This window comes from Mesocricetus auratus, unplaced genomic scaffold (genome assembly GCF_017639785.1).
Source record: "Mesocricetus auratus isolate SY011 unplaced genomic scaffold, BCM_Maur_2.0 Super-Scaffold_6723, whole genome shotgun sequence".
NCBI lineage: Eukaryota > Metazoa > Chordata > Mammalia > Rodentia > Cricetidae > Mesocricetus > Mesocricetus auratus.
Window position 1 is genome coordinate 16,356,193 of NW_024429183.1, and position 12,348 is coordinate 16,368,540.

The following is a 12,348-nucleotide window of genomic DNA, read 5'->3' on the forward strand; positions in this document are numbered from 1 at the left end:
CACTTCTGGGAGCAGAGCTCAACTGTTACAACTTCGCCCAGGAAACCCTCTCCTGCTGGAGGAGCAAAACTGCTGCACTGGGCAAATATCTCCAGCTGGAAGACCCTCTCCTGGAGCAGAGCTGATACACTGGGGAAGCCTTTCCTTGAGGCAGGGCTGTAAGCTGCTATGGTTACTGTAGCCTGCGGTAGTCCTTGGATACCCGAGCTCCAGGATACCTTTCCACCTGAGCTATGTAACACTCAGTATCCTGTGACTCCCGATTGCCAGAATACCTGTCCTGATCCTATCTGCCCTAAATGCCTACATACCTGTTGCTATGACCACCATTTTAAGATAAATTTGCAATCATGTCTTTGCTTCAGAGGGTCATCATAACCAACGTGTGTGCTCATGTTCTGCTCCTGTAACCCCACCTATTTTGCCCACCGAGTCCATTATTTGAAAACCACCTACCCCTGAGCTATAAAAACCATGTCCAGTGCTGACTTCTTGAACTCCACCTTTAAGGAGAGAAAAACGTATACACGAATTTAAAAAAAAAGTTGCTTTAATTAATTGCTTGCTTTAACTAATTTAGCTATGATGATTTGGGTCAGTGGTCTTTCTCCTCAAATCTTTGGGACAAACAAAACCTAAATGTCACTGTATTCATCATATTCAATTGGACATTCAGGAAAATTCCCAGCAATAAAAATGAGGAGAAAATACCAGGCAGTGGTGACCTATGTTTTTAATCCCAGGGGTTGGGAGGCAGAGGCAGGTGGATCTCTGTGAGTTCAAGGCTAGCCTGGTCTACAAAGAGAGCTCCAGGACAGCCAGAGGAGCAGTTACACAAAGAAACCCGGTCTCAGAAACAACAACGACAAAAATGATGAGATAAATTACCCAGTCCTACATCCAAAGCTACTGTTAGAGACTGAGAGCTCCTCTAGGCCAAGTGTGGTGGCACATGCTGTTATTCTTGAGCTTATGAGGTGGAGATCAGGGAATCATGATCATCCTGGACAGCATCTTCCACGTCAGTCTGTGTTACATAAGGCCCTGCTTCAAAAATAATGAAATGAAACATTTTAAAAAAATGAAATTCCTCTGCAAACAGTGCTGTCTTTAAATGAAAGTTAAATATATGTGGTTAAGTACTTGAGTGGGTAGACGTATAAGCTGTTACTATTTGTTTTTCTGGGGATTTTTTTTCTACAGTTTTTCAGAGGGGGAGAAATAGTGAGCTGGGAAGCAAAAAGCTAGGGGAGACAAAAGTCAAGCTTCATCAATAGCGTTAAGTCCCACAGTCGGCCCTTTCTCAAGATGGCGGCCCTGGCGACAGTGCGGGCACACGCGCGAAGCACTCCGGGAGCGGAAGTCGACTCTGCGGCGGTAGTCAAACCGGAAGGGGAGGCACTGGGGCCTGGAGGAACGGCCTGTATCGCTGCGGTTGCCGGTGTTTGTGGGTCGCAGGGAGCCGGGCCGGCGGGCGGGCTGTGTCGCGATGCCGGAGCTGGCGGTGCAGAAGGTGGTGGTCCACCCCCTGGTGCTGCTCAGTGTGGTGGATCATTTCAACCGGTGAGCGGGCGGCGCGTGGCGGCCGCACGGCGCAGGGCTGCTGAGTCACGGGCGCTCCGGGCGTAACGCGGCGGCCGGAGACGCGGGCGGGGGGCGGGCGACCCCGGCGGCTCCACACCGCGATGCTGCGAGCCGATTGACAGCCTCGCACCCGCGCCGCGGCCACCATTCCCAGGCCTGGTCCGCCTGTTCAGTGACCGGAATCGGGGCCATGCTGCCCGCCTTTCACCAGCGCGGCTTGGTGTCCCAGGACAGCGTCTCTCGCGTCGGTGCCTGTGAAAGCTGTCACCGAAATTCTGGCCTCGGCGTCCCCGATGAACGGCTTGGTTGTAACCAACAAGTTTTAAGCAGGAATCTGGTTGGGTGGCACCTTAAAAATGTGGATAAGGTGCCAGCTTTTTCCCTTAAAAATGAGGCAGGTGCAGATTGGGGCCATCCAACAGTACACCTGGTTAGCTCTGCCACTACCACCCTGCTCCAGCCGCTCATCCTGCCGGACCTGTTGCGCGTGTTTGCAAGTTTTACAAGATAATGAGTTGAACTAACAAATGGGAAAATCCCAGCAGGGAGCCTGTGCTTGCTGTGAAGTCGTGCTAGAGCCCGGGCCGAACCAGCCTTTGTGCAGCTAACTCAAATCAGATCCAAAAACACCCTCGAGACGGAGGGTTCGGAGGGTTTGGAGGGTTTTGATTCCGGGGTCAGTTGTCTCTCTCGTTAGGTGCCTCGGTATTTACTGGCTCTGTGGGCTTTCTACAGCAGATACAGTTTTACTCCCTTGGGATACCAGGGCCCCCAATGGTTGAGCACTGCTTCAGTTTTCTTCCAACGTTTGGTAAGAACCAAGTAAGGGCGGACACTGCTGGTGGCCGTGTCGTGGTACAGATGGGGGGGCTCTAAAGACACAGATGGACTTTTGTAAACTGAAAGGCCCGTGAGTGAAGTTTCCATTGACACGTGGAAACTCGTTGTTGGAAGTATTTTCAGTGGATGGGGGGAGGGCGGCGCACCAGGAATACGGTACCCTTAATTTCATTCAACCAATACCCCAAATTTAGTATTGATTTCCCAGGCTCTATGTTAAGCAAAATACTACAGTTAAACTAATTCGAAATTTAGGATTGGTGAAGAGGTACCGTGGCTTGTATGTTTCCTTAGCAGAGAATTCAATTATTTCCAAATGTACAATTTGCTAGTGGCTAAAAACAATTATTTGCAGAGCAATATGCTTGTACCTCCTTAGCAGAAAACCACACAGGAGGTTTGAGATGGGTGGAGATTGACATGAAGCAAAACCCTTCTCACCCATCCAGCCTTTCTCCCCATGTGCTTAGTCACTGACCTCTGCTTAACAAGCCAGTGGGAGGCTGCAAAATGTCACGTCGGTGCTTCTGAATGGGAATCTCTCCTGGGCCCTAGCCCTTCCAGAGGATGGAGCGCGTCTGAAGCTGGGTGACGTGGTACAGAGGTCCTGGAGAAGATTTGGCTGTGCCATAAAACTGGTGCCACTCTAGTGTCTCCCTGAGAGATTGGGTGTAGAGAAGGCGGAGTTTAAATAGTGGGAAAGGAAAAAAAGCATGAAGTTTCTCCAGCGTGTGTTAGGCTAGTTTCCTTACTAACCTGTTACATTTGTTTATGGACTTAGCTCCCACATAAACTAAATTGTATCTGTGCTGTTGATACTTACCACTGAGTAGCTAACTGTTGGGGCTGAGTGTCTGGATGCCTGTAAAGACTGACCACCTGTTTTTCTCATTCAGCATTGGCAAGGTTGGAAACCAGAAGCGGGTTGTCGGTGTGCTTTTGGGGTCATGGCAAAAGAAAGTACTTGATGTATCCAACAGTTTTGCAGGTAAAGGACAAATTAAGCTTTTGATTTTGCTGAGCATGGTTAGAATATGGGTTTAAATATGGGAAATGAGCTTTTTTTTTCTAACTGCAACCTGAAGATCCTATATCAGAATTGCTCATTGAGCCTAATGACTACACACTAGACCAGAGTGAATATTTTTAACCTGCAGTCTCCATTGCAGCTGCTCTTTTGTCTCTTGGAGTGCACGAGCTGCTACAGATTGTGTAAACGTAGAAGTGTGGCTGCATTTTAGAGCAAGCCTTCGGGATAGCTTGTTGGCTCGAACACTGGCTGTGGTAGAACAAGGAGGAAGATGTGGGGTGGGGCGGGGGACCTTGCACTCTCATCAGTCTTTACCATAATGTCACACTTCCAGTCTGTGTATTGCTGGCAGGATCTGCAGTCTAAAAGGACGTGGATATTGTCTATAATTCGCCATGCGGGAAATGTCAGAAAGAGCTGGGCCTTTAGCAAGCCAGAGAGTGTGTCCTTTTTAAAAGCGCTTCCCGGGGTTAGCTAAGTCTTTAGCATTTTGAGAGTAGCTGGAAATGTGGAGGTCTTAAATGAAGGTGAAGCAGACGCAGCTGAGGGGGCACGAGCTTTTAGCCCCTAGGAGGAATCTTTATTTTCTTTTCTCCCCTCTTTTTAGTACCATTTGATGAAGATGACAAAGATGATTCTGTCTGGTTTTTAGACCATGATTATTTGGAAAACATGTATGGAATGTTTAAGAAGGTCAATGGTAAGTCTGGGTGTGGGTGTATACACCTGATGTCTTTGTTGTCACGGATGGGTTCACTTAGCTGAACTAAGTAAAAATAAATGAGATAGGGTAAATAAAATAGAGCAGTAGTTTAAGGCATGGAGACCATCTGGGCTGGAGCAGGGCTGTGCTCGGGTCTGCATGCCCCTAAGCTTTAGTACTGGCAAAGTGCATTGTTACGTGTTATTTCGGTACATCAACTATGGCTCTTTGGATATACTCACAACTGCCATCGGTGGATGGGAACGTGCATTTGTTCATATATTGTTCTGTAACTGATATCTGGTCCCTGTGCAAGTCAGGGATACAGGTGTGTCTGTATCACACCTGCTTATTTTCTTAGAATTCTGCTTTGGAGTTTTAGATTTCATAAATGTGTCAAGGTCTATCTTTGTCTGGAACTCTCAGAAAGGTAGACAACTTAAGAATTGGTGTTATTATTTTGAGCCAGTTGCACAGATCTCAGTGAAATAATTTAAAACTTACTAAGGTTTTGCTTCTCAGCCAGAGAAAGAATAGTTGGGTGGTACCACACAGGCCCCAAACTGCACAAGAATGATATCGCCATCAATGAACTCATGAAAAGATACTGCCCCAACTCTGTAAGTACACTGTTCTCAGAACTCTTCCTTGCTACTCAAGGGTGTCATCAGAAGGACCTGGGTAGCAAACATTCTGTTGCTGCTTCTCCATAAGCTTTGCAGTAAAGTATATTTCTGAGTAATTTGTTCTAACCTAGTATATTTAGCAAGCAGCAGCACCTGCTGAGTGGTGTGTATATAACTGCTGTAATCCTCTCAGTAACTATATGTTGTCTTTATAAATGAGAAAATTCAAGTTAAGAATGGCTAGTGGAGCCAGCCAGGTGGCTTGGTGAGTTAAGGCCTCTGTCGCCAAACCTGACAAGTTCTTTCTCCCAGAGCCCACCCTGGGGAAGGAGAGAACCAACTCCCACAATTGATTCCCTCCCCCCCCCCATGTAAATTTTAAATGTAAATTTCAAGAAAAGGTTAGTAAGTTCTGGGAGGGAGTGGGGCAGAGGTTGAAAGTTGGGCTCTTATGGCGTGATGGATCATGTGAAACATAAACGTATCTTTTGCTGGACATTCTGGCTTGTTTCTAAATGGAACCAGAAGAAAGGCTGGAGTTGTACTTTGTCAGGAGGGAAGTTTGCTAAGCTGAGGATTTTTTTTTTTCTGCCAGGTGTTGGTCATTATTGATGTGAAGCCAAAGGACCTAGGACTTCCTACCGAAGCTTACATTTCAGTGGAAGAAGTTCATGATGTAAGTTGCTTGCTTTGAGCTGGAGATAAGGTTATCAAGTTCTTTAGGTTTTTAGAGGTTTTTGTTTTGTTTTCCATGTTAAACCCAACAAATCTTTATCTCTCTGTAACAAAAAGGAGGTGTTGGTTCCTGCTATCAGTCTGTCTAGCCTTGAGTTTTAAAACTAGAAAAAAACAAAGGAACCTATAATCCTTTTTCACTGAAGAAACTGAAGCCCTGAGTAGTCAGATGAAGCCCAGAGATCTTCACAGTAAAGGGAAGGCCAGGCCTGAGAGCTGGTTCTTTAGTTCAGTGCAAGATCCTTTTGAAGATTTCAGTCCCTTCAGACAGCTCCTAGGTTTTCAAATACGGTAAGACAGCTGCCAAGTGCCAGGCAGCAAGACCTGTGGTCCTTTGACACTTGGGTCGCAGTGACTAGAGCAGTGAGCCATAGCCAGCCCTTTTCTGTCCTTAGCAAAGCTGGTGGGGAGTTCTTAGGTAGAGCCGGATATAACAGGATTGGGGAGTGAGTGCCAAGTGTTTGTATTAGGCTGTCCAAGGAGCCCGGTCTGCAGTGTCAAAAGGGATTAAGATTGTAACATTTTTCTTAATACGGCTTTAGAATTTGAAAAGGGATGTTGTAGGGTGACTCCCTCCCAGCCTTTACACTAAGCCTTGTTCTATTTTGTTGTTGTTTTTGTTTTGGAGCTCTAGGAAACTTAGATCCAGATGTATTGTCTGGTTGCAGTAAAGTTTCATCCCTGCTCTTGACCCAGTTGTCTGTCATGAAGTCCTAAAAGACTGGAAGGCTCAGGCCATCTTAAGCATCCAAAGACTAGAGTGCCTTTAGGGGATTCTCCCACCATCCTGAGTAAAGTGAGAACCAACCACACTTCCAGCAGGTCTGGTGTGTGATAGGACTTAGAGACTTGTCCAGGGCCCTGTGACTTACTTTGCACAAGCTGGTAGAGCCCTCATAGGAGGGGCACAGCCTCTACTGGCAGCCGAGCTAAAAAGTGTCTTCTCAAGTTCTGTGACTGAGTCACTGGTGGTCAGATGAGCCACACCACCCCACCGGATGCTACCCTTCAAACACTAGTTACTCATTGGATCACATTTGGGGCTCTTAGGTCATTTGATTCATGGGACAGTACGTGCTTAGGTTAAATTTGTTGGCATGAATGTACCTCGAGTGCAGGTGTTTTGTATTTTCCCTTCTAGAAATAACTAAACTCTTACCCTGAGTCTGCTGAGCATTGGTCCCTACATGTGGGCCTGAGGGAATACCACAGTTTTCCTTGACAAGAAAATTTCTTCAGAGAACAATTTAGTGACAGCATGATGCAAACAAGCTAGCAGCAGTGTCCCAGCAGAACTGTCCTAGCCCTAGAGACTTATTTGTCAAGCAAACAGTCATGAAATGTGCTGACTGGCAGCACAAGACTGAGGTGTATCACAAGAGAACATGCCAGTTGGCTTGTTGAAAATAAATAACAACAGTTAGGCCTCTTCTCACAGGACGGAACACCAACATCCAAAACTTTTGAGCATGTGACCAGTGAAATTGGGGCAGAGGAAGCTGAGGAAGTCGGAGTGGAACACTTGCTAAGGTGAGACGGTGGGGCTGGGGAAATGACTCAGTGGTTAAGAGCACTGGCTGCTACTGCAGGAGGACCCGGGTTCAGTTCCCAGCACCCACGTTGGTAGCTCACAGCCACCTGTGACTCCAGTCATGCCCTCTTGTAACCTCCAAGGGCACTAGGGACATACGTGGTACACGCATAGAGATAAGCAGGCATGGTAGTGTACACTTTTAATTCTAGCACTTGGGAGGCAGAAGCAGGTGGATCTCAGAATCCTAAGCCAGCCTGGGGGGTGGGGGGCAAAAACCTTTGTACAGAGCCAGAGCCAGCTGCCAAGAGAGCCTGAGTGTGGAAGGGTTGTTAGGTGTTCAGATCAGGGTCAGGTCATCCACTGTGCTTCTCTTGTAAATGAATCACAGCCCCTTCTACGCCTTTTTAAAACAGGGGCTCACTGTAGCCCGTACTGCTCAAAGTCACCATCCCCCTGCTTCATCCTACAAGGTGCTGGGATTAAAGACGTGAGCTACCACTTCCAGCCCTTTGATTTTTTTTTTTTTTTTTATAAATCAATATGGTTGAACAAATTCACCTCTAAAGTGTCTTGACTGAGGAGGTATGACTGTGATAGGATACACATGTGTAATGCAGGCCTGTGCTCTCCAGTGAACAGTGCTTCTGCAGAGAATCTTCCTCCCCAGATGGGATTTGTGTGTGAGCCATGCTTGAAAGATTTCATTTTCACCTTGGCTAAAGTTCTTCCGGGTTTTGAAAACTCCAGAACTGATTTAAGCTGCACAACATTGTAGCAAGACAGGTGGGAAAATGTCATCCTTTATAAACCAGGGAGGCCAGGGCAGAGCACTAAACAAGGTTACCTATGAGGGCTGGAGAGTGTGTGGGTCAGTGGTTAGGAGCACAGACTGCTGCTGAGAACCTGAGTTTGGTTCCCAGCATCCATGTCAGGTAGTTCTTTCACAACTGCCTGTAACTCCAGGGAAATCTGATGCCCTCTTCTGGCCTCTGAGAGCATTGCACTCACACACGGACAAACAGCTAAAAATAAACATTTCCAAAGACCCAGGTGACCAGGAAGTTGTTGCTGATCTGAACTGTTATCCCAGATAGTCCTTACATTTGTGATCGTGTAACCTGATGCTCTTTCTGCCTTTCTTGTGGGTTCCAGAGACATCAAGGACACTACAGTGGGAACTCTCTCCCAGCGAATCACAAACCAGGTCCATGGTTTGAAGGGACTGAACTCCAAGCTCCTGGACATCAGGAGTTACCTGGAGAAAGTGGCCAGCGGCAAGCTGCCCATCAACCACCAGATCATCTACCAGCTGCAGGATGTCTTCAACCTGCTGCCAGACGCCAGCCTGCAGGAGTTCGTCAAGGCCTTCTACCTGAAGACCAATGACCAGATGGTGGTGGTGTACTTGGCCTCACTGATCCGCTCTGTGGTCGCCTTGCACAACCTCATCAACAACAAGATCGCCAACCGGGATGCAGAGAAGAAGGAGGGACAGGAAAAGGAAGAGAGCAAGAAGGAGAGAAAAGATGACAAAGAGAAGGAGAAGAGCGATGTAAAGAAAGAAGAAAAAAAGGAGAAAAAGTAAATGGTGTAGCTTTTTTTATTTGTAAATTAAAATCTTATAAACTAACTTGGTGTGCCACTAGAGGGTTCTTTGTCACATTTGGTGCTTGTTAAAAAGCTATCCTGACAAGCGCTCTGCCTCCGTCACCCTTGCTGTGGCATTCTGTGGAGATGAGTGGACAGAAGGACCGATCCCAGCCTCCCTACACTGCAGCTGCCCCTGCATTCGGTAGGTGGGGTGGAGGAGAGCAGCGTAACCTTTGGCATTCTCCATTCTTTTATCCTTAAAACTGGGATCGGGTATGTTTTCCTACCTTAAAAGATCCTTGGGGTCTGTCGGTAGTAATTGGCAGAACTGCTAAATGGAGCTTTTGGATCCCATATTCTATGCCAACAAACACTTGAGCTCTGACCTTTCTGAACTCTTCAGCCTACACCACCTTTTGGATCTGTAACTCTAGCATTCTTAGGGCTTGTGGTGCAGGTCCATGTATTGTTTACCTTCAAGATAAAATTAAATGGCTTGGTTTTTACGTCTGTGTTCTAGTGGTTTGTGTTTTCAAGAGCAAGCAAAATGATCTTCGGTGGCTGCTGCAGCAGCTCCTGAGAACTCTGGGCAGCAGGTAAATGGGAGTGCTAACTAAGAATGGAACACTGGCTGCAAACGGAAACCCTGTCTCAGAAACAAAAAAAAAATGGGAGGACAGAGAAATGAACTGAGCTATCGCCAGTGAATGTACACAATAAGGGATCTAACACAGGATAGTCACCCAGCTGTCAATTCGTTTTGTTTTTTGAGACAAAATCTCACTGTAGCCTGGCTATCCTCCCAGATACTGAGATTAAAGGTGTGTACCATGATACCCCCGCCTTGAACACCCACAACATCCTTAAATTCTCAAGTGTACCACTTGGGTTAAAATATTCAGAAGTTTAGAAATACTGTAACAAAAAGCAAGTTAACAAATGAATGGGTTTAAGATCAGAAGCATAAATTACCCATACACCTTCCAAAGGACTGGTCAGTGCAAACATTGGCAGTAAAATATAAAGAGCTATAGGAAAAACCTGTGTTAGGTCACTAAGATTCTGAGATACAAAGGGCAAATGACAGTTTTAGCTGGTCTAGAATTGAGATGTTTGCCACATCCAACTGGATAGAAGGAATGTGTAATGTATAATTTAAATTTGGTGGGAAGGTGCTCACAAGACCCCTCGGAGGTTCTACAGGCTGTGGTTGCATAGTGTAGCTGTTGGTACACTACTGTAAGTAACCCTAAGTCAACTCACTGGGTCACACCCACCCATGAAAGTCATGAGAGCAGGAGGAAGGAAGGGGAAATGGATGAATATATCAAAATGCATACATGTATTAAAATGTTATAATGGAGCCTTTTATGAGATAATACATGCTAAAGCGAGATAAACCCCACATCACTAAGTTGACGATTTGAGATGGGTTCCCACTTAAAACATGTTGATGGAGAAGAAAGTAGACAGTTAAATCTTTTCTCCAAGCTGGGCAGCGGTGGCGCTTGCCTTTAATCCCAGCACTTGGGAGGCAGAGGCAGGCAGATCTCAGTTTGAGACCAGCCTGGTCTACAGAGTGAGTTCCAGGACAGCCTCCAAAGCTACAGAGAAACCCTGTCTCGAAAAACAAAAAACAAAACAAAACAAAAAAAAAAAGCTGTCTCAACTTACTCTGTTTAATATTTTACCCACATGTGGACAAAACAGGGTCTTCAGTGTCTAAAGAAAATAGGCTGGTGGTGTATCTTGGTGGTAGTTTGCCTAGCATCTGTGAAACCCTGCACTCAGTCTCCAGCACAGTATAAAGCAAAGAAATACAACATGGGAGGTAGGGGCAGAGAGATCACCGAGAGTTCAAGGCCAGCCTGGTCTACACCAGTGCCACAACAGCCAGGGTTTTGAAAAGGCCAAAGAACAAGAATAGCTGGTAGGTTGTGAGAACACTTGAGCGCATTTCCTAAGGCCAAATTGCTGGCATTCTGTAGAAGAGGGTGAGCCTAGAAGGCTGTGATAAAGTCACCTACACAAGTGACAGAGGATTTTACTGCCAACCCATGAGCCAGGCTTAAAACGAAGATTTGTGCTTATATAACTGGCAGTCTCGAGATTTCTAAATAAATTGTCCTTTGGGAGCATTGAAGAGAGGGATCCGTGGTAGAGAAATGGGATCCCAGGGTGGATTCTCTCCAGACAGGTGTTAGCTCCCTTCACACACACAGATGCAGTTAGCCTCTCTTCACACACACAGATGCAGTTAGCCTCTCTTCACACACACAGGTGTGTTAGCTCTCTTCACTCACACAGGTGTGTTAGCTCTCTTCACACACACAGGTGTGTTAGCCTCTTCACACACACAGGTGTGTTAGCTCTCTTCACACACACAGGTGTGTTAGCTCCCTTCACACACACAGGTGTGTTAGCCTCTCTTCACACACACAGGTGTGTTAGCTCCCTTCACACAGGTGTGTTAGCTCCCTTCACACACACAGATGCAGTTAGCCTCTCTTCACACACACAGGTGTTAGCTCTCTTCACACACACAGGTGTGTTAGCCTCTCTTCACACACACACAGGTGTGTTAGCTCCCTTCACACACACAGATGCAGTTAGCCTCTCTTCACACACACAGATGCAGTTAGCCTCTCTTCACACACACAGGTGTGTTAGCTCCCTTCACACACACAGGTGTGTTAGCTCTCTTCACTCACACAGGTGTGTTAGCTCCCTTCACACACACAGGTGTGTTAGCCTCTTCACTCACACACACAGATGCAGTTAGCCTCTCTTCACACACAGGTGTGTTAGCCTCTTCACTCACACACACAGCCACATTCACTTCCCTTTAGCTTCCCAGCAGCATCACAGCCAGACCTGTGCCAACGCCTCAAGAAGAACACTTGTCCTTCCTGGCTTTGTTTGAAACTGACCTACCCTTGTGAAGGAATGATGGTGTCTAGTGCATGTAAACCAGGAAGCTTTAGAAGGTATGGCCTTCAAGAGGGAATATGTCACCGGGTGAGGACTTGGAGGTTTCAAAAGCCACGCTGTGCTCCCGGTGTGTTCCCATTGTCTTAGCTCAGCTCCTGCTGTGGTTCAAGATGTGAGCCCTCAGCCCTCAGCTGGCTCCAGCCTCCCAGTCTGTCACCTGCTGTCCCTGCCATTATGGACCCAAACCCTCAAACTATAAGCCGAAATAAACTTCTAAAATTGCCTCAGTTATGGTGTTTTATCACAGCAATAGAAAAGAACAGAAGCTTTTAGTGAGAAATGCCCTTCACAGACTCAGATATTCGAACACCTGGTGTTGTCTGGGATGTCACGCAGGCCCTGCTGGAGGAAGCGTGTCACTGGGGAGTGGCATCTGAGAGTTCTTACTTCCAGTTCCCACCTGCTTCGCCCTTGAGGTTAGAGATGGGCTCTCTCTGCTTCCTGTGCCTGCCTCACTGCCACAACGGGCTCCCAGCCCTGTGGAATCGCAGGTGCAAACCCTTCCTAATGCAAGCTGCTTCTGGTCATGTAGTTTTATCATAGCAACAGAAGGTAACTGATAAATGACTACCCTTGGGTTTATCCTTATCGAAAAGATGGAAGCTGTCAGAATTGGCCAAAGGGTGCTGAGCCAATCAGCTAAACGTCCTTCAATTTAGCTCAGGCTATCAGTCACTAAAAGGACAGAGAGGGTTCACTTTTGAGGGGCTCCCTC

The 12,348-nt window shown here is 46.8% G+C and overlaps 1 protein-coding gene across 1 annotated transcript; it reads left to right on the top strand.

Moving 5' to 3' along the window:
* The first annotated feature begins 1,379 nt into the window (after nucleotides 1–1,379).
* Psmd7 (proteasome 26S subunit, non-ATPase 7) lies at nucleotides 1,380–9,148 on the top strand. Its single transcript, XM_005073019.4, has 7 exons — nucleotides 1,380–1,563; nucleotides 3,321–3,412; nucleotides 4,062–4,154; nucleotides 4,680–4,777; nucleotides 5,379–5,459; nucleotides 6,957–7,048; nucleotides 8,205–9,148. Exons 1-7 carry the CDS (start codon nucleotides 1,490–1,492, stop codon nucleotides 8,635–8,637), a joined length of 963 nt encoding a protein of 320 aa, XP_005073076.1. The 5' UTR covers nucleotides 1,380–1,489; the 3' UTR covers nucleotides 8,638–9,148.
* The last annotated feature ends 3,200 nt before the right edge of the window (nucleotides 9,149–12,348 follow it).